The sequence below is a fragment of the Marmota marmota genome, unplaced genomic scaffold (genome assembly GCF_001458135.2).
Source record: "Marmota marmota marmota unplaced genomic scaffold, marMar, whole genome shotgun sequence".
Classification (NCBI taxonomy): Eukaryota; Metazoa; Chordata; class Mammalia; order Rodentia; family Sciuridae; genus Marmota; species Marmota marmota.
The window spans coordinates 41,914,608-41,937,618 of NW_026000057.1; the positions used below are offsets into that span (position 1 = coordinate 41,914,608).

At 33.5% G+C, this 23,011-nt stretch overlaps 1 protein-coding gene across 7 annotated transcripts in view; it reads right to left on the bottom strand.

Annotated features, from left to right (window-relative positions):
* Positions 1–23,011, bottom strand: part of Zgrf1 (zinc finger GRF-type containing 1) — an 83,672-nt gene that overhangs the window by 50,770 nt on the left and 9,891 nt on the right. For 5 of the 7 annotated variants that reach the window (XM_048813749.1, XM_048813745.1, XM_048813748.1 and 2 more), the window contains 5 exons: positions 16,468–16,527; positions 13,367–13,552; positions 10,699–12,964; positions 6,138–6,211; positions 3,311–3,361 (listed from right to left, as the gene is read on the bottom strand). In XM_048813749.1, coding sequence (XP_048669706.1) covers positions 3,311–3,361; positions 6,138–6,211; positions 10,699–12,964; positions 13,367–13,552; positions 16,468–16,527 — 2,637 coding nt within the window. The remainder of the gene's footprint in view (positions 1–3,310; positions 3,362–6,137; positions 6,212–10,698; positions 12,965–13,366; positions 13,553–16,467; positions 16,528–23,011) is intronic. The other 2 variants (XM_048813750.1, XM_048813747.1) reach the window with 2 other exon arrangements.

The window sequence follows — 23,011 nt, forward strand, 5'->3', positions numbered from 1 at the left end:
AAAAAAAAAAAAAAAAAAAAAAGAAGGAAAATCAAAGCTACATGCCCTTTTATATAGTGTTTTTGTTGAGATATTCTTCTGAATTTAAAAACATACATGTTACACCTGTTAAAAATCCTGAATAGTTCTGCTTTGTTTGATGGGGAATATCCATTCCCCACAAGGAAACAGTTGCTTTGTCTACTATGTTGCCATACAGATCTCTTTCAGAGTTTTTAGAAAGTACACTATTTTGAAACCCAATCCTTTACATGCTATTGTTGCTGCTATTTTTCCCCCAGTACTGGGGATTGTCACTTTAAAATTAAGCTATATCCCCAACTCTTTTTATTTTTTACTTTGAGAGAGGGTCTTGCTAAGTTGCTGAAGCTGGCCTCAAACTTTTAATTCTCCGGCTCAGTCTCAAGAATAGCCTGAATTACCGGTGTATGTCACCATGCCTGGCCTGTTTCTGCATATTTTTGATGTAGAGAAGGTACACTACTTTTAAGAGCTTGGACTACATGTATCTATATATCCAGTCAAAAGTAGAAGTGGAAGAGTGGACTATATGTTAAAGATTCTTGTTTTGTATGTCATAGAAAAGCCTTAATGTACTGTACCTAGCCTTAGGTTCATCCCCTAGTATATATTTATGGATACTGCTTACACTGTATTATTAGCTCATTAATATTACAGAGAAGGTTCAAGACAAAAAAAAAGGAGGCAGCCAAGGAATCATTAAATAGTCTTTTATTATTAAAATCAGGCTAATTTATTATGTCCACTAATCTGCCTATAAAAATTAATACCTGCTTAACACACACACACACACACACACACATATATATATACACACCAGGAAAAGACAGAGTTACACAAATCAATGTTCTTCACAAATTTTACCTAGGGTCACAGGTTTTTCTTTCTATTTGTTTAGGAATAACAGCTAGAAATGCAATCTCTTCTTCACTTCCCAAGGAAAAGAACTAAGATAAAATATTAGTAAGTTCTAGTTATTTATCTAGCTTAGTAGACTAGTTCTGCAGGTGGTTCATAATTTTGATGGTAAAATACTTACCTAACTTAATGCTAAGTTTTTTTCTTTGAAAATACAAACTATCCCTGGCAAAAAAAAAAAAAAAAAGGTTCTAACAGATAAGATACTTTGCCAATTAATTTTAAAACTCAGCATATTACAAAAGTCTGGTCTTAAATTTTTAATTAAATCTATTAACCCTATAAAGAATTATTAAGTATATAATAAGTTACCTATCAAACCTACTACTATGATAATATGGATCATTTAATTTAAAAATTAGTATGATCCTACCAGGAACCATGGTACATGCCTATCATCCCAGCTACTCAGAAGTAGGATCACAAATTCCAGGCCAGCCTGTCTCAAAACTAAAAAATGAAAAGGTCTGGGAATGTAGTTAAGTGGTAGAGTACTCCTGGGTTCAACCCCTACTGCCACACAAACAGAGAAAACATTTTGTCAATAGAATAGGTTAAATAATGTGTTTTTTCAAATAATGGTCACTCTTCTTTGCTAACACAAAGATAAGCACAATTGCCAAAAGAGTAGTTCTTAAAAATATTCAATTACATTTTAGAATCAGAATTTTCTGACAGTGAATTTTATTTATTTTTTATTTTACTTTTTCCATATTTTTAACTGGTACATTATAATTATACATAATGATGGGATTCATTGTAACATATCCATACATGCACACAAAATGTAATATAATTTAGCCAATATCATTCCCCAGTATTTCCCCTTACCCTCCCTTCCTCTTTCCCCCTTTTCTCTACTTTTTCCCTCTTCTCTACTGATCTCTCTTCAATTTTCATGAGATTCACCCCACATCTTTCTCTTCCTTTTTCATCTCCTTCTCTATAGTTTCTATATGTAAGAGAAAATATACCACCCTTGATTTTGACTCATGTGACTTAACATAATGTTCTCAAGTTCCATCTATTTTCCTGCAAATGACATAATTTCATTCTTCTTTATGGCTGAATCAATTGACATAGTGAATTTTAGAAATCAGCATAGTACTTTCTCTGATGAAACAGCTCCATTACTATGTGTAGCCAATTATATAGAAATAAAGAGGTGGCAATAAGTGTATCTTTGAAAAGAATCAAGTTTTAAAAGTTCCTTCTATCACGAACATACATGAAAATGTTATTTTCAGACAGCTGTAATAAGAGTCATTAAAAAATACAAATGAAGCTGGGCCCAGTGACACATGTCTATAATCCCAGTGGGTCAAAAGGCTGAGATAGGAGGATCCCGAGCTTAAAGCCAGCCTCAACAAAAGTGAGGTGCTAAGCAACTCAGTGAGACCCTGTCTCTAAATAAAATACAAAATAGGGCTGGGGATGTGGCTCAGCAGCAGATTGTCCCTGAGTTCAATCCCTAGTACCCAGAAAAAAAAAAAAATGAACTTCTATTTAAATTCTAAAAACAGATTAATTTTTTTTTTTTTTTTTTTTTTTTTTTGTGACAGACTGTAAGATCTTTTTCATTATTACTAGATCACTACAGATTTTTTTAAATGTGATATATTTATTTTAAATGGAAACTCATTCAGGGGAAAAATAGTGATAGTGTTTATATGCAGTTTATACTTTGTAAAACTCCTTGAAAAGATTTAAAACTATTTTTTCAAGGGAAAAAAATAAGCATGTTATCATTTGTTAGCTAAATTACTAGTTGCTAGTTGTTCAAGATTTTATACATTTATCTTGTTATATAAAGGCGAACAAAAAATGGCAAGTCACCAAAACACAAATGTTTTTGTTTTGCTTGTTCTGCTTTAAGCAAGTGAGCTGCAGGTTCGATTATTAACAAAATTCACAATGCTTATAAAAGTAACTTTGTGAATTTGTTATTTAACCAAATGTACTGATTATGTGGAACCTTTATACAAAAGGCAGCAGGTTCATCTAACAAGTAACGGGTAATTAATTACAAATGAATTTGAACACTGAAAACATATAATGCAAACTTAAAATATATGCTATACCTACTATACAAATATAATTTCTGAAGTTCGGGATGTAGCCAGTGGCAGAGAGCTTGCCTAGCCAACACAAAATCCTGGATTCAATTCCCAGTACCACAGGGGGGAAAAAATATACGTGTGTGTGTGTGTGTGTGTGTGTGTGTGTGTCCCTGAGTTCAATCCCCAGTACCCACAGAGTAAAAAAATACAAAAAAACATATGTGTTGTATATATACATACATATATATGTGTGTGTGTGTCTGTGTGTGTGTATAATTTCTGGCTGTTTTACATTATAAAAGATAACTCACCTGCAGAGACCGAAATGGTTCACTTGGCTCAACTTCATCTTCTTTTAATATCTTAGAAATAGAATAATAACATAAGATTAATTAAAGGCAATAATAATTTACCAAAAAAATACAATTTTCTATGAGCATAAGAAATGCAAAATAACACCATTAACAATAAATAAAAACCAAAATGTTGGTAAACGCTATTTTCACTTAGCAAAAATTTTAAATTCTTTCACAGTAAATGAAGTGGAAATAAATATTCTAATTGTAAAACATTCAAGATTTTCATATTTGACAATATGAAGAAACTAAGAAAGTTGTTTCCAGCCTTCTAACTAAATAATTCCATTTCTAGGAATAAATCCAAGGAAAGAACTTAAAGTGCACACCAGAAATGTTTTGTGAAATGTTATTTATTTATTTATTTATTTATTTATTTATTTATTTATTTATTTTTGAAGATATAGAACACTTTATTTCAAATTTTTAATAGACAAGGTATGCATTATTAATAATTAATAATTTATAAAAGTCATATGAATAGATGATAGAACTGTAGAAAAATGAGGAACATGGTCATGAGGTGCTGCCTAAAGACTATCATTCCTCTTTAGAATTGCTGTACTCTTTACTCTTCTATCCTAAGACATTATCAATGATCTAATACAATGGAAGACAGACAATGAGTATCAACCAACCTTCTCCTTCATAAACCCGTTTGCCAGAGCAGCTAAAAATTAAAAATTAGAAGTAAAAAGAAGAAATTGCTATGCAAAGTACATGTATGAAGACATGAATTGATGCAAATATACTATGTATACAATCAGAGATATGAAAAAATGTGCTCTATATATGTAATAAGAATTGTAATGCATTTTGCTGTCATATATAAATAAAAAAATTTACTTAAAAGGTATTGTGTTCAACTACAATAAAAAAATAATTTTTTTTTAAAAAAGAAGAAATTGCATTTCTTTATTCTTGGTGTAAAGTTGAACTAATAATAATACCTACTTCATAATATTGTTCCAAGGGATAAATATTAAATACATTTTATAAGTGTAAAGATTAGAAGAGTATCTAGTAAATACTTCATGTATATTATAAATACCAATATTGTTATCATCATTATAGTCTCCACTTAATATGTTTATAAGTATAAATGGTGTCCTCTGATAATCTCCTTGTCTTTAGTCATGTACCCTAATAACCTTTTCTCCCACCTCACCACTAGAAACTACATAAAATACAAATACTATCATCTTTTATGCTCCAATTTTTTGAACGGTACTCTTACCCACAAGAGGCTTATTCTGGATCTACAGTATTGCTTTGGATCTAATCTAGGCCTTTAACTTCTATTCTTATTTCTACTGCTCACCACAAACTCCCTTTTTTTGTAAATTTTTTTTTATTTTGATTTGTTACATATGACAACAGAATGCATTACAATTCATATTATACATATAGAGCACAATTTTTTATATCTCTGGTTGTACACAAAATAAGAGTCACATCCTTTGTCTCTTCTTACATGTACTTAGGTTAATGATGACCATCGCATTCTACCATCTTTCCTACCCCTATGCCCCTCCCTTACCTTCCCTCCCCTTTTCCCCTTTGCCCTATCTAGAGTTCATTTAATCCCCCTCATCCTCAGTGAAGTGTTATTTATTACTAGCAAAATGCTAGAAAAAATCTAAATGTCCAAACCAGTGAACAGTCTGTTTAAAGGATAGGAAATCCATACAATGGAATAATTAGTAACCTTTAAAATGTATATTTAAGAAGATTTTTTAGTAATGTAAGATGCTACAAAATGACATCAAGGATTTATTTATCTAACTGTATTTTTTTAAATGGACACAAAAAAAGCTGGAAATGACAATAATCATCATCTCTGGAAGTGGTACAAATTTAGTTTTTTCTTCGCTGTTTTCTGTATTTAAAAAAGAGAAATATCAAGATTTTTAAATAGGGAAAATATGGATCAGTAACATGGAAAATAAAGTAAAATATAAAATGAGGGCAAATGAAACATTCATTTCTTTTCTTCTAAAAATGTCTGCCATATAAAGAAAGACTTGTCCCTCCAAAAATGCAAAGTGCATCCCCATTGAGAAACACTTTGTTTTATTCTAAAACATTTATTTTAGAATTTTAATTTACCCTAACTGGTACTATTATTTCTGAAACTGCTATCATGGCTCCTAAACTATGCAACAAGGTATTTTAGAAAACCACAGCACAGTAAACTCACAGGAGTTCCATGAGATTTTTTTTTCTTTTTTTTTTTTTTTCTTTGTGTGCATAGTGCTGGGGATAAAACCCAGGGCCTCATGTGCTCAGCAATCACTCTACCACTGGGCCACATCCATAGTCCCACAAGTTATTTTATACTTAAGTAAATACAACATCACTGAACATCTGTCAGACATGAAAGGAACAAATTCAATGTAGTTCAATTTCAACATCAGCTCTCTGTGATGCTGTTTCAGAAACTGTTATGATAAAAAAGCAATTATCATGAGAAAAATCAATTTGTCATATAATCTATTCCAAGGTTAGAGAAACTGTGTAGTGCCCGACAGGGGCAAACATTCCACTAGTAGCTGTGTTTATTTTAAAATAAAATGCTTACTAAATTACTAGAACTTAAATACTTAGTGTTTAATGATACTAACTACTTAATAAATGCACTTGTTAGGTATTTCTTTTGACTGAGGAAATAAATGAAAAAATTACTGAGTTACACAGTGATTACAAACCAAGATAGCTTGGTACTCTGTTTTACTACAATTCTATTACAAATACAGCCATAAAAAAAAATACATATAGGTACCTGTTGAGAATCCTGCTTCTGATCAGGAGACTTTGGTATTGTTTGTGAAACTCCTATAGCAAATGGTTTCCTAGCTGTAATGGATAAAATAAAAACAATCTTATGCATCACATGCATCCATATTGCTCTAAAAATATTTAAACTTATTTCTAAGACTTAAAGAAATAAAGAACATAAGAAATTCAAGATGAAGCAAAGTTTTAATAATTGTTTAATCCAGATTTGGAGCATTTAAGGATTCAGTGTACTATTCGGTGACGGTTGGAATATTTTCATGATAAAAATTCAAAAATATTTAGAATGATAGCCTCTTTTGTTACTTTCTAAGTTAACAGTAGGAATGTCTCCTTGTACTTTTATGTTTTTTTCAAACTAATTAAAAAATAAATACTAAGCTAAAAGCTAATCACCTATATTAAAAATGTGCAAAATGAAAGTTCAAAGCCAGCCTCAGCAAAAAGCGAGGTGCTAAGAAACTCAGTGAGACCCTGTCTCTAATAAAAATACAAAATAGGGCTGGAAATGTGGCTCAGTGGTTGAGTATCCCTGAGTTCAATCCACAGTACAAAAAAAAAAAAATCCTATCTTGTCACAAGGTAATCTAAAACTATGTTAAGATAAAAGATTTTTTATTTTCAAATCATTTCAGTTAACTGTTTCATAGTATGTCTACTACTTAAATAACTTTACTTTTTGGTCAAAAATAAATATTATGCCTTTTGAATTAAAAAGTAGTGGCTTCCTTGAAGTAATACAGCCTAATCTCCCACTTAGCTTTTGTTTTCTATACAATAGTGGTATAAAACTAGTCTAACTTCAGTTTACTTTCTACAATGGGATGTGTGTCACTTGTTAGACAAGGAGATTCCAATCCCTGGAAAATGAATTCATTACTAAATGTAGTTGGAAAAATAGATCTATATTAAAGACTTAAAATAATTACTAGATTTTTTAAAATTGGTGGTTTACAGATATACATAAAGGTGGAATTCACTGGGTATGTATGTAGTAGAATTTTGTTAATTTCCTTCTGCTGTTTCTTTTGATGTGTGAGAAAATGAGGTTACTCTTACCTGGCATTGTATCATATGCTTGTCAGTAATTGTTGCTTTTTTTTTTTTAATAATCCAAAATAAAATGCTGAGTTTTTTTTTGAGAAAAAAAATAAATAAATAAAAATGTGCAAAATGAAATATTGACCAATTATAAAGAGCATTAAAGTCAAGATAACCATCATATGGTTGCACTGTATTACCATAGAGAAGGAACAGAACACCTAATGGTATTTCTAAGTCTATCTTAAATTCCCTACTATGGCACAGAAAAAATAATTTATTCATTTAATTTTTTTTTTTTTTTTTGTACCAAAATTGAACCCAGAGGTGCTTTACCACTGAATCCCCAAGACTTTTTATTTTTATTTTGAGACAGGGTCTCACTAAATTGTTTAAGGTTTCCCTAAATTGCTGAGGCTCCTCCGTAATCACTGGGATTATAGGACTGCGCCATCAAGGATGCGCAATGATTAGTTTCTAAGAGCAGCGTGTCAACACTGGGGAAACAGCAATGAACAAGACAAAATGCCTTGAAGCTGGTCCAGTGTGTACCTGTATTGTCAGCTACTTGGGAGACTAGAGTAGGAGAATTCAACCTGAGCAATTTAGCAAAACTGTCTCTAAATAATTTTTTTTTTTAAAGGTTGGAAGCCATGCACAGTGGCACACACCTGTAATCCCAGCAGCTCAGGAGACTGAGGCAGGAGGAGCAAGAATTCAAAGCCAGCCTCAGCAAAAACCGAGGTGCTGAGCAACTCCGTGAGACCCTGTGTCTAAATAAAATATAAAATGAGCTGGGGGGATGTGGCTCAGTGGTCAAATGGCCCTGAGTCTAATCCCCCATACCAAAATAAAAAGGGCTGGGGATGTAAGCTCAATGGTGGAACACCCCCACGGTTCAATCACCAATACCAGGGAAAAAAAAAAAAAAGTCACAGGAGTGCAGTGTACCCAAATCCTACCTCAGGAGGCCGAAGCAAGAGGATCACAAGTTCCAGGCCAGCTTAGACAATTTAGTAAGATACTGTCTCAAAACTGAAAAAAGGCTGGGGATACAGCTCAGTGGTAGAGTGCCCTTGGGTTAAATTAACAGTACAAAAAAGAAAAAAAAATTTCACACCTACCAAATTAGTGGTAAAATTGATTCTTCCCTAATTTTGTATTAAGCTTCATGATTATTGTTAAGCTCCAATGAATTTGATTCTCTCAAATTTTATGAAGAAAACCAACTTATTCATTTTTTAGATAATTTGTACAAAGACGCTTGTTAAAAAAAAAGTCAATCCTCATGGATTCTGCCAACTCCCTAAAGTTTACTTGTAACCCTAAAATCAATACTCATAGTGCTTTCATAGTCATTCAGACAAGCACTGAGCAGCAAAAACTGAGCTGCTTAAAGGGCACATTCCCCAAAAGGCAACACGTAGCCTTGTCTTAGCTCTTACTGTAAACAAGTATCTTTATGGTGGTCTATTTAGTGCCATATTCTTGCATTTGTGTGCTTTTTTATTGGTGACTTCATATTTAAAATGTCCCCTAAGAAGAGTGCTGTCTTTGTAAGAAGGCTATGATGACTGTTGTGAAGAAAATAAATGTATTAGATTAAGTTTTATTCAGACATGAATTAGCACTATTTGTGAGTCCAGTATCAATGAATCAACAATATATACTAGATAATTTCTGTCTTTAAACAGAAACACACATAAGTTATATGTTGATGAGTTCACAAAAAATGTTTTGACCAGAGGCTTGCATTTCCCATAGGAGTACATCACTAGTTTGGGATTTGTAATGACTTCACAGAACATAATTATTGCAAACAATGAGAATCAACTAATCCTCTTCCAACTTGATCAGAGAAAAGAGTAGTTTTTTCCAAAACTAAATTTTATAATTTCTAAATCTTAATATTAAAATTTTACATTCTTATATAGCATTATGTATTACCCATATTTATTTTCATTAAAGATTTTTCCTTATTATTAGCTTTTTAGAAAATAAACTATGCTGATGTGGTAGTGTACACCTGTAATCTCAGTGACTCAGAGGCTAAGGCAAAAGGATCACAAGTTTAAGGCCAGCCTCAACAACAGAGAGGCCTGAAGCAATCTAGTAATATCCTGTCTCAAAATTAAAAAAAAAAAAAAAGCACCCCTGGGATCAATCCCCACTACCAAAAATACATAAATAAACTGTAACATTATCAAATTTAACTACATTTCAAAGAATCACTTTAGTGGATACAATAATTTATTTATACTTTTCTCAGGAATTACTTGGGATATTCAAAGAAGGGTTCAATTTTAACTTTGAGAATATCATAAACTGCATTGTTCATTTACATTCATATGCATAATTATTTATCATTACATTCTTAAAAAGGACAAGGCTGTTGACAACATATCATAAGAAAAGGCAAAAGATCAATGACATACTGAAAAAAATATTTGCAACAAATATCATAACTGGTTAATACATCTAATATATAAATAACTTTCAGCCAGGCATGGTGGTACACATCTGTAACCCCAGCTAATCAGGAAGCTAAGGATTTAAATAAAATTCTTAGAAAGGGCTAGGAATGTAACTCAGTAGTAGAGAGTATGCTGAAATGTGCAAATCCCTGGATTCAATCCCCAGTACCACCAAAAGCAAAAGATAAAAAACATAATGCGAAGAGAACAAAATAATGCTTAAATATAAGAAAACATGCTCAATTGCATCTATATTTAAAAGTGATTCAGACAAGATCTGTGAACTTCACAAATTTGTAAAGGCTCTTAGTAGAAGTGATATTGGTATGCTGATATGGACAATCTGGTGTATAATGTAAACTGTGTAAGTAAATATAGATGTCTTAAGAGCTAGGGTTCTTTCATACTATGGGAATAAAGAAACATAAATTATACAATGGAGGGAAGAGAAGAATACTGTGGTGTAGAACCAGGAATAAAGGTATAAATATATAAAGGTTTATGTATTTAAGCACAACATTTTCAGATTAAGAATGTTTAACCTGCTAGATGCAGTGGCACATACAACTCAGGACAGGCAAATGTCAAGCTTGAGGTCAGGCTGTACAACTTAGAGACTCTGTTTCAAAATAATAGTTTTTAAAAAGCTGGGGATAAAACTCCGTGGTAGAGTCACTTGCTTAGCATGTACAAGGCCCTGGATTCAATTCCTAGCACCCCCTCCCCAAAACATAGAAAGCCTAACCTGTATATACATTCATTTACATGTGCCAATATACACACAAACCATACAGAGTATTTCTCCAAGTGTAGCCTAAGAGACTGCAGCTAATTCTGAGAAATGGATTGAGGTATGGTGACAAAAAGGACACTTAATTTTTCTTATATTATCCTCTATTAGAATTGGTTTTACCAAGTACATGTACTGTCTACTTAAAAGACTATGTAGTTCTTTAAAGTAGCAGAAAGCAAATATCTTCTCATCCTTCTAGCTACAAAGAGAAAGATCCAAAACAAATACATCATTCTAACCTTCAGGACTGCAATCTGGATCATATGTCTGCTGAATTCTTTGTTGTTGAAAGCCAGTATTTTTGTTTTTCAGTGTTTCCAAGCTTTCTAAAGCTGTACTGTGTTCAGACAGTGACTTTAAAAGAGAAATGTTATTTATTACACCAGAAAGTTCTGAAGAATTTCTAGAATTATTCCAGGATTGTTTGCTTTTTCTGGCAATTGCAACTTCAACATGGTCTTGGGGTAACTTTCTAATTCTTCCCAAGTCTTCAGATTCAGGAATATATACTTCATAGTCTTTTAAAATAGAATGCTTTTTTCCCAGAGGATAAAACAAATAATTAGAATCTTGGATATCTGATCTATCAAGTGTAACACGTTCACAGTGATCCTGATTGGTATTTAATAGTTGGATACTTTCATCACTGCTAGAAACTGGGAGTAAAATCTGCTCATCATTTTTGTCTAAGTCACTTCCCAAAATAAAAGTCTGAGGTTGAACATCTTCTGAGAATAGGGCACCATTTTTAGGACTCTGATTAGTGACTATGTCTAAAACTTGAGGAAAATGTAAATTCATGTTTATACCTTTTGACTTATCTGAAAGTGAAGCAAAATCATAGTTAATTCCAATTTTTTTGATAGATTTATTAGCATCTTCTTTATTATATACATATACATCATCATTCCATTCTAAAGATGAGTCAAAATTGCTTAATGTGTTACTATATTCTTCCTCTATTTCTTTTCCAGTGTTTCTATCTTTATAAGGCCCCATGTCAAAACCCACACAAGTTTTATCACAAAACTGTGATACAGTCTCTTTAATAGGAAATATCTCTGTAGGTTTGCTATCAATAGATGTTAAGAGTGGCAAACATACACTGCCAATTTCTTGACAGCTTGTATCCTCACTTTTCTTTTGAACACATAAATTGCCATCGTGAGACAAAATTTCCTTTACCCATCTCTCTGAATCCTGGGAAATTTTGTTTTCCTGTGATTCCTCTTCTGTATCACTGGTCTCAAAATTGCTCAGATTAAAATTTATCTCTAAAAATGGTTCTGTTACATTACTTATAGATTCATGAACATTATTTAGACTTTCACTATCACTACTACTTTTAGAAAGCACATCTGCAATGCCATCAGAGATCTTAGAATTGTTACTTATAGAAGATTCAATCTGTAGATGTTCTGATTCCAGCAGAGATGGCATTGGTTGATTATGCTCCTGTTGTGTTTTACCTGTATTTACGACCTGAGCACTTTCTCCAACGCAAACTGATCCTTCCAAGCACATCTTGTCACTTTGATTAACAGGTATTTTATTATTTCCTTGAATGTAAGATTCTGATAATAACCCATCATTGTCTGCACTGCTACAACTACCCAGTAAGCTGCTGCTTTCACAGAAAGAAAGTATTTCTACTTTTTCTTCCTGATTCCAGGATTGATGGGTATCATCTACTAGCTGGACTTCATTTCCCTTTTCATCACACGTTTCAAAGTCCTGCATCCTTTTTTGTACCAAAAGGTCTTTCAAATTCAAACTCATATCATCCTCACAAGATTTAGGTTCCCTTTTTACATCGCTCTCACCTATAGCAGAGGAATGTACGGGTGAACTCTGTGAGGATAAATACATGGCCCACCGGCTTTTATTTCTCATGGTATTTTCTGATTGATGTTGGTCATATAAATTTTCTGTGCTCTTCATCTCAGCACATGCTTCCGGTTGAATTAAGCACTTTGGGTTCACAGGAATGTTTAAACTTCCTTGTGGCTGTACCTGAGGTAAATGTCTTGTCATCTCAGAATTTAGGTCCTTATGCATATTGGTTGACTTAGATTTCAAAAGAGCTAATATCTGGGCTTTACTTCTAATATTTTGTGAAACTCTCAGATAGTGAGATGCCAAATTGTCTCTTCTTAGGGGCTCATTGTTCAGTGAAGAGTCTGAATGCTGACTTCCAGTACTGATGGGAGAACAAAAATAATTTTTTTCCCCTAGCATTTCTGGGTTAATCATGAAGGATGAAGTAGAGACAACTGAAGACAAAGGCATGCTATTTCTCTCTCTGTTCTCATAAGTAACAATATTTTCAAGATCTCTTGGTATAGTACTTATATCTTTCTTGCCAACAGTAGAAAACAAAGAAGGTATGCTGTTGAATGGAGAAGAGAAAGTATGGCCAGGTTCCTTAGACTCAAGTGATGCAGCTGATTCACCATTTTCTGTAACAATCATTTTCGCTGGGACCTGACGTGGTGCTTTAAAACCCTACAAATATTAAAACAATTGTTAGTGCTACCATTATCTATAAATAAAGTGTGAAATAAACTGGCTGAAAAATAATAAGGAATGTGTGTGCTTTGTCTAAGGTAAAATAATAAAATTTAAAGCTTGCTAAATTAAAATATAAACAATCATTTGTTAGCAAGATTTTTCTCTGTAGGATTTATTTTTTTTCTACATAAGTAGATCATGAAGTACCACAGGGTACAATAACTTTAAAATTCATTACTTTTGGAAAAAAAATTTTTTTTTTTTAATGTGATGCTGGGAATTGAACCCATGGCCTTGTGCATGTGAGGCAGGCACTCTACGAAATGAGCTATATCCCCAGCCCAGAAATATTTTATAAGTATATATTGATGTATTATTTTCCACAGAGAAACTTACAGGAAACTTTCTTTTTAAACCAGCAGGCTGACATCCAAGAGACCGGCCAGAGAATATGAACTTCCTTGAATCTGACTCTGGTGCTTCTTTAATGATATTCTGTTTAATAGTTTTGCTTCCAGAAACTTTAACCTCCTCAACTGTGATTAAGTATCGTTCGCTTTCTAAGTCATCTCCAGGTTTCACCTAAATATTAAAAAATAAATGTTAATGGGCTGGGGGTGTAGCTTAGTGGTAGAGAGCTTGCTTAGCATGTGAAAAACTCTGCACTTGATCCCAAACACCACAAAAAGAAATAAATATATGTTAAAATCTCATACATCTAATTATTTGATTCTATATGTGTTCAATAAACTCACTAGCACTTAGCAACACAAACACATATTCAATAAATAGAAGTTAGGTGAATTAATCAGTAAATAAATTCTTCAATTATTTATTATTGTGCACTAGTTAACTACCAACCACAAAAAAAGATAATACAACAAAACAATGCCACTTATTTGTTCATTCAACAATACATACTGGGTTCCTACATAATGTCCTCTGTTACATGCTAGGAATACAAAGACAAGCAAAACACAAAAAAGCTTCCTCTCAAGTAATTAACTTAGAATTCATACAACTAAATATACATAATATTTTAATTAAAGCTATAATTATTAATTATATATTTTTATAAATAAATGTAAATTAGCCTGGCATGGTGGCTCACACCTGTAATACCAGCTACTTGAACACCCAATACTGCAAAAAAAAAATTTTTTAATTAAATTAAAAATTAAATGAGAAGCTGGGTACAATGGTGCACGCCTATAATCTCAGCAGCTCAGGAGGCTGAGGAAGGAGTATTATGAGTTCAAAGCCAGCCCCAGCAACTTAGCAAGGCCCTAAGAAACTCAGTGAGACCATGTCTCTAATAAAATATAAAACAGAGCTGGGGATTTGGTTTAGTGGTCGAGTGCACCTGAGTTCATTCCCCGGTACCAAAACTAAAAATAAATAAATAAATACAATTATAAACTATTAGTTGCTTAAATAATCACATTCCAAAAAAGTATTTTTAATCCCTTTAATGAACAAATGTAGCTCTTGCCACCACTTCTAACTGAAGCATAACATTATGAACCTAGTTTGAAAATATACAAAATCTATCAGATTAATTTTTTACTAATTAAATAATGTAAGATGATATAACAACCATCAATTAAGCATCTACTAAAATAATCTTCTCAGCCCACATGGTGGCACATGCCTATAATCTCAGTGACTCAGGAGGCTGAGGCAGGAGAATACCAAGTTTGAGTCCAACCTCAGCAATTTAGTGAGGCCCTTAGCAATTTAGCAAGACCTTGTCTCAAAAACAAACAAAAAACATTTTTAAAACATGGGGATGTAACTCGATGGTAAAGTGTCCCTGGTGTCTATGCCCAGTACCACACACACAAAAAAGGAATCTACTCCTCTACCTGGCCTAGTGGTGCCACCTATAATCCCAGCAATTTGGGAGGATGAGGGCAGAAGGATTACAAACTCAAGTCCCATCTGGACAAGTTAGAGCGATCCTGCCTTAAAATTTAAATAATAATAATAATAAAGGTGGATAGGGATTTAACTCTATGGTAAAGTGCCTCTGTGTTCAATCCCCAGTATCGCCAAAAAAAATAAGTACAACCACTATTAAGGTCATATAAAATATCAAAATGAATTAAATATAATGACCAAATATCAACATAATGACAATAAAAATATGCATTTTAACATCTTTAGAATCACTGTACTGAACTACTAAGTACTTTATTTCTAATCTTCAAACCAATCCCATAAAGTCTGTCTATGACCTAAATTTCACAGTTGAGAAGTTAGAGTCAGGCTAAGTTAGCTAGAAGGTGTCTGAAAGCAGGAAACGAACCAAGAACAACCAAGTCTGATATTCTTACTCTTTTTTTTTTTTAACATTTATTCTTTAGTTGTAGGTGGACACAATACCTTTATTTAGTTTTTACATGGTGCTGAGGATCAAACCCAGTGCCTCACACATGCTAGGCGAGAGCTTTTTCCTCTGAGCCACAACTAATTAGAACAAATTAAAATATACATAAATACATAGACAAAAAGTTTTCCCATTTATAAGAACAAATTTCAAAAATACATCAAATAGAGCCTTTATGATAAAATTTACCTTTAGTTCCCTCCCTTTCCTTTTTCTAATAGGAAAAAAAACAAAATTAATACTCGAAAAAATACTTGAATGGAAATAATCTCAAAATATTTGTTACGGTTTGGATATTAGGTGTCCACCAAAAGCTCTTGTGTGAGACAATCCAAGAACACTCAGAGGTGAAATAATTGGGTTATGAGAGACTTAACCCAGTTGATGAATTAATTAACTGTAGGCTGGTAGGGTGTGGCTGGAGGAGGTAGACACTGGGGACATGCCTTTGGGGTATGTATTTGGTGAGTTTAGCCTAGTCTCTCTCTGCCTGCTGATCATCATGTGAGCAGCTTCCCTCTGCCACATTCTTTTGCCATGATGTTCTGCCTTACCTCGAGCCCTAAGGAATGGAGCCAGCTATATTATGAACTGAGACCTCTGAAACCATGAGCCCCCAAATAAACTTTCCCTCCTTAAAATTGTTCTTGTTAGTTATTTTAGTCACAGCAGTGAAAACACAGTGAAATATTTCCCACTGTAAATCTAAGCCTATCAAAAATTCATGTAACTGGATGTGGTGGAGGGTAGGGTGCCTTATAATTCCCGCTACTTAAGAGGCTAAGGCAGTAAGACCAATTAAGCCCAAGAGGAGTTCAGGGCCGGCCTGGACAACATAGTGAGGCCCTATTCTTACAAAAAAAAAAAAAAAAAAAAAAAGGAAAAAAATTCATTTCTTGAATTTGAATTTCAGCCTTCCACCATAACTCTACATATGAATGTGGGTAAATCACTAAACAATTGTGTTGCACTCTTAGTTTATGTTCAACAAATACCACCTATCATTATTAGTATTGGTACCAAGACTCTACTATTAATAATGTTAATAAAGGAAATATTTAAAGAGATTTTTAAATTACTTAAAAATAATATGAACACATTCAAATACCTCAAGACACTTAAGAAATAGATTTTCCAAACATACTCCTTTGTCATCATATAAAATTGCCTGTGTAAAAATAAAATAAGAATTAAAAAGGAATAGAATATAATTCTGCTTCTCTTAAATATCTTTAATAGTAAAGACCAGTATAACCCTACATCATGTACAACCAGAAGAATGAGAAGTCAAACTCTACTTACATATGATGTGTCAAAATGCATTCCACTGTCATGTATAACTAATTAGAACAAATTAAAATATACATAAATACATAGACAAAAATAGTTTTCCTATTTGTAAGAACAAATTTCAAAAATACATCAAATAGAGAATATTGTGAAAAATGCTATAAGTAAACCATGTAATGAAATGATTATATTATTTTATTTTACTAGATTTGAAATGAATATTTCAATGTTTATTATGCACCTACAGAGTCTGTACAAGAGAATGAAGGTATTCACATAAGAAATTCAAGATCTTGGGCCAGGTATGGTGGGGCACGCCTGTAATCCCTGTGTCATGGAAGGATGAGATAGGAGGATCACAGGTTCAAAGCACCTCAGCAATGGTGAGGCACTAAGCAACTCAGTGAGACCCTGTCTCTAAATAAAATACAAAAGAGGGCTGGGGATGTGGCTCAGTGGTTGAGTGCCCCTGAGTTCAATCCCTGGTACCAAAAAAAAAAAAAAAAAAATCAAGAACTTGGGCTAGGGCTATGGTTCAGTGATAGAATGCTTGCCTAGACCTGAGTTTGATTGCCCCGTACTACAGTGGAAAAAGGGAGGTTTGGAACTGAAAGGAAAAAAAATTCAAGAATTTAATTCTTACCAGGAGGATCTTGGAATTGAATTGGGAAGGAAAACAGAACTGGAACACATTAGAGGGCACAAACAGAAGACAAGATCAATTAAAAGATTACTGTATTCTATGAAGAACTGAGAAGATTAGGGCTTGAAATAAGATGCTGTCATGGGGGATAGAGTTGTTTATAAGGGACACTGAATTAAATTTGTTGAATGTGAGGGTTAAGGAAGACAAAAGAAGCTAAGATAATCATCATCTTCTACCTCCTTTTCTGTCCCTAGTCATTTCTCTTAGTAATTTCTCTACTAGCCCCTGTAATATTGGTATTTCCATCACTTTGAAAAACAGTTTGGCAGTTCCTTAAAAGATTAAACATAAAGTTATCATATGACCCAGCAATTCCACTTGTAGGTATATAGCTCAAAAGACATAAAAACATGTGTTCATAAAAATTTCCACACAAATGTTCACAGCAGCATTATTGATAATAGTAGACAGTAGAAATAACCCAAATGTATATCAACTGATGAGTGAATAAAGCATGATACAATATGTATATACAAAGGAATACTATTCACCAATAAAAAGTAATAAAGTATTGATACATGCTTCAACATAAATGAAACTTGGAAATATTAAGCAAAATAAAATAGTTATATACAAAAGATTATATAATTTCATTCTTGTGAAATGTCCAGAATAGGCAAATTCATAAAGACCATGAATAGATTCATATTTGCTTAGGGATGTAGGCTCACTACTTAGGTTGTAAGCAGTAACTGTTCCTGGATATGAGATTTCTTTTAGGGGTAAAAAAAATGTAATAAATTTAGATTGTGCTGATGGTTGAAAAATTATAAATATACTAAAAATTACTGAATGGGTGAATTTTAAAATGTGTAAGTTATATGTCTAAAACTGCTGAAAATTTCATATTTTTAAGGACTCTGTTCTTCTTCCTTTATCCTTTTCATTCTACATTTTCTCCCTGAGCAATATCATCCATACAAATTACATATTATTACACATCCGCTTAAATCATTCTAATAGGAGCTGGGGTTGTAGCTCAGTGATAGAGTGGTTGCCACTCACTGTGCGAGGCACTGGGTTCAATTCTCAGCACCATATATAATAAATAAAAATAAATAAAGTTCCATCAACAACTAAAAAATTTTTTTCTGAATAATTCTAATGTCTCCATAGCTTCCTAAGAACAAGTCCCTATAATAGCAAATAAGGCTTACAGAATCCCTCTTTATCTCCATTCTCGCCCTTGTTCACTCTACTCCAACAGCTCTGATCTCCCTATTTGTCTTTTTTTTTTTTTTAAAGAGAGAGAGAATTTTAATATTTTTTTTTTTTTAGTTTTCGGCGGACACAACATCTTTGTTTGTATGTGGTGCTGAGGATCGAACCCGGGCCGCACGCATGCCAGGCGAGCGCGCTACCGCTTGAGCCACATCCCTAGCCCCTCCCTATTTGTCTTATCCATGACGTACATATTAATCTAATTTACTGGTCTCTCTCCTCCATGTTATTTCTACAAAATCAGTGATTTATGTGTTTTGTTCCCTGCTGCATCCCCCAGAACAGGCATTGAGAAACCAAATAACTTGCCTAAGATTACAAATCTACTAAATGAAGGGCTAGGATTGAAACTAGGGTATATTTGTTTTTGATGTTAACTGCTCTTCTACTCTGCTTCCATGTGACATTTTTTTACTTTTCCCACTGGCTTCAATAAATACACATTTATTGATTGATGCCTCAATTAATAGAAAATAAATATCTGACAATTTCAATAGTTAGATAAAAGGCATTACTAGAAAGAAAACAGTACAAGCAATAGGTTGGATTTGAAATAGTGCTATTTACAGTAAGATGATTAACTTTCCTAGGACTTTTCCTAAATTTCTGGAACTAATTTGAATTTCTCTATTTTCTGGTAAACTAACCTGTATGAGGTTTATAATGGGTACTTAACAAATATATGCTATAGTTAAGTTCAATAATAGTACTAATAGGACCATAACATTATGATTTAGAACCAAAGAAGTTATGAAGAGCCAGACGCTGTGGTGTATGTCTGCAATCTCAATGACTCAAGAGGCTGAAGCAGGAGGATCACAAGTTCAAAACCAACCTCAGCAACTTAGTGAGGCCCTGTCTCAAAAATGAAAAGGCCTGGGGATATGGCTCAGTGGCAAAAAGTGCCTCTGGGTTCAATCCCCAGTAACAACAACAACAACAACATAAAGTTATGAATGATATGCAGAATCCAAACAGATGTATCTTTTTTTTGTTTTGGGGATGGACCAAGGATTGAACCAAAGGGCCTTTTACTACTGAGCCACACCCCCAGCCCTTTTTATTTGTTTGTTTGTTTTGAGACAGTGTCTTACCAAGCTTTTAGGACATTGTTAAATTGCTGAGGCTGACTTGGAAATCCCAATTCTCCTGCTTCAGCCTCTCATGCCACTGGGATTACAGACATGTTCCACCACACCTGGCTCCGGTCAGATCTCTCTTTAAGATTTTGAAGATTGTTAAAAATCTTTAAGATTTTGAAGGCTTTGGCTCTAAACAAATAAGGATATAAACAAGGGCTGAGGCTGCAGCTCAGTGGTAAAGTGCTTGCTTCATATGTGTGATGCACTGGGTTCAATCCTCAGCACCACATAAAAATAAAAAAAGATACTAAGTGTTCATCTACAACTAAATAAATATTTTTTTAAAAAAGTCTATTCCTTCAATCCAAGAAGGATATAAACAAAAAAATAAATAAATTTTTATATGTGTGTGTGTGTGTATGTGTGTACAAGGGATTTAAAAAAAATATAGACGTGGACAGGACCATACATTCATTTATTCAAAGAGGAAAATTTTGATGATATGACGTAAACACAAAAATTACCAACTCTGAGACCAAATCCTTTTAAAAAGCACAGATTGAGATCCTGTTGCTACTGCAACTGAACACAAATTTCAGCATTTCCTTTGATGATGGTAGAGTTACCCTGATTATCAATATCTCAAGGTCTCAAGTTCCAGCCCAAAATGTTAGCAATCTCAGGCTTTTCTTATAATGAAAACCCTATTTACTGAGATAGAAACATTTTCTTTATTCAATAGGAAAGTACCTTTAAAATCTTGAATCCTTTAAACTGGATATAGTAATAATAAAGTAATTCAAACCAAGAATAGGATCATAAATAGTTTCAATAACAAGGCAATCTGATGTTGGAAATTATAATCTGATATTTAAATATCTTCTGTTACTTTTAATTTTAAAAAGTTTTTATTTTGAAATGGAAGTGTCATTTTAGGCAGTTTATAATTTAAATACATCTAACAGATTATCTTTATGATTTCAATTTAAAATGTGTAATTGAGAAGTTGATTTTGAATATTCAACTTTTTATTTAGTTTTGTTGTTTTGTTTTGTTCTTGTTTTTTGCTACTGGGCATTGAACCCAAAGGCACTAGTCATATTTATTTTTTGTTTTGAGACAGGGTCTCAAAACAGCCCTGCTAAATTGCTGAGTATGGTTTTGAACTTGCAATCCTCCTGCCTCAGCCTCCCAAGCCACTGGGATTACAGGTATGTGCTACTGAGTCTAGCTTATGTAGTTATTTGTTTACTTACTTTGCAGTGATAGTGGTTGAACCCAGGGCCTTGAATATGGTAAAAAAGTGTCTGCTCCAGTGCTATAACCCACCCCACTCAACTTTTTCATTGAAAGGAAGAGTAAGTAAATTTTACTAGGATGACAATATTAAACCAGAGTGGTGAAGCAACTCAGCAGACTGAGATAGGAGTATTACAAATTCAAGGCCAGGAACTTAGCAAAACCTTGTCTTAAAATAAATAAAAATTTAAAAAAGCTCTGTGAGGGAAGAATAGAAGTTCATTAGATAGACAAAGGCTAATGAAGGAATGGGAGAAAGAATGAAAATAGGAAAGACAATAGAATGATTGGACATAACTTTCTGATATTCATATATGAATACACGACCAGTGTTAACTCCACTCACGTATAACCACAAGAATAGGAAGCTGCCAGTCATGGTAGTGCATGCCTGTAATCCTGGTGGCCTAGAAGGCTGAGACCTTGTGAGTTCAAAGCAGCCTCAGCAACAGCGAGGCACTAAGCAATTCAGTGAGACCCTGTCTCTAAATAAAATACAAAATAGGGCTGGGGATGTGGCTCAGTGGTTGAGTACCCCTGAGTTCAATCCCTGGTGCCAAAAAAAAAGAATGGGAAGTTATACTCAATGTACATATAATATATCAAAGTACATTCTACTGTCATGTATTAAAAAGAATTAAAAAATAAAAATAAAAAGCTCTGGGGATATAGCTCAGTGACAGGGAAAAATAGCATATTAAAAAGACTTTAAGGGGGGCTGGAGATATAGCTCAGTTAGTAGAGTGCTTACCTTTCAGGCACAAAGCCCTGGGTTCAATCCCCATCACCACAAAAAAAAAAAAAAAAAACTTTAAGAGAAACTGTATTCATTTTAATCTATTAGAATTACAATAAGGGCTTAAGTACTTGGAAAGAATTTGTTAGCAACAACTAAAACATTAAAGAAAGAAAAATCAAGGCCCACACCAGTGGCTCAGGCCCACCCACAATCTCAGCAACTCAGGAGGCTGAGACAGGAGGACTGCAAGTTCAAAGCCAACCTCAGCAACTTAGCAAGTCCCTTAGTGACTTAGCAAGACAGTCTCAAAATAAAAAAGGGTTGGGGAAGAGGCTCAGTGGGAAAGCATCCCTGGGTTCAATCCCTGGTACCAAAATAAATAAATAAAACATTAATTTTTAAAAAGAATTGTGAATAACCTCTACTGAAAAACTTCCCTCAGTGAAAACCTCACAATGACTGATAGAATAAGGATGAAATATGGAGATGTTAGCTGGTAGACTGAGGAGGAGGAACTTCATTCAGGAGGTCACAGAGGTAGTCAATGTATTATATAATAAGTTATACTCCATGTATGTATAATATGTCAAAATACACACTACTGTCATGTATATCTAAAAAGAATAAAAAATGTATTATATACTATCATCAATTCAACTGTAATAAAATCATTTTATTAAGTTAATAACATTAATAGACAGTATTACCCTAATACATGTATGATTATATGACTGGTGTGACTCTGCACCATGTAGAGACAGAGGAATGAGAAGCTGTGCTCCATTTGTGTACAATGTGTCAAAATGCATTCTGCTGTCATGTATAACTAATTAGAACAAATTTTAAAAATAATATTAATAGAGACAGTTAGAACATGGGCTCTGAGCGAGAAAGCCTAAATATGACTCCTCCACTCTCAAGCTGTGAGATCCTTGGGCAAGCTACTTCACCACTCTGTGCCTCGGTTTTATCCTCACTAAAATAAAAATTAAAAATAGTTTGAGGCTGGGGAGATAGCTCAGTTGGTAAAGTGCTTGCCTCGCATGCACAAGGCCCTGAGTTCAATCCCCAGCACCAAAAAAAAAATAGTAATTCTTGCCAGGCACGGTGGTGCACGCCTATTATCCCAGCGGCTCAGGAGGCTGAGGTTGAGACAGGAGGATCACGAGTTCAAAGCCAACCTCAGCACCAACAGATGCTAAGCAACTCAGTGAGACTCTGTCTCTAAATCAAATACAAAATAGGGCTGGGGATGTGACTCAGTGATCGAGTGCCTCTAAGTTCACACCCTGGCACCAAAAAAAAAAAAAAAAAA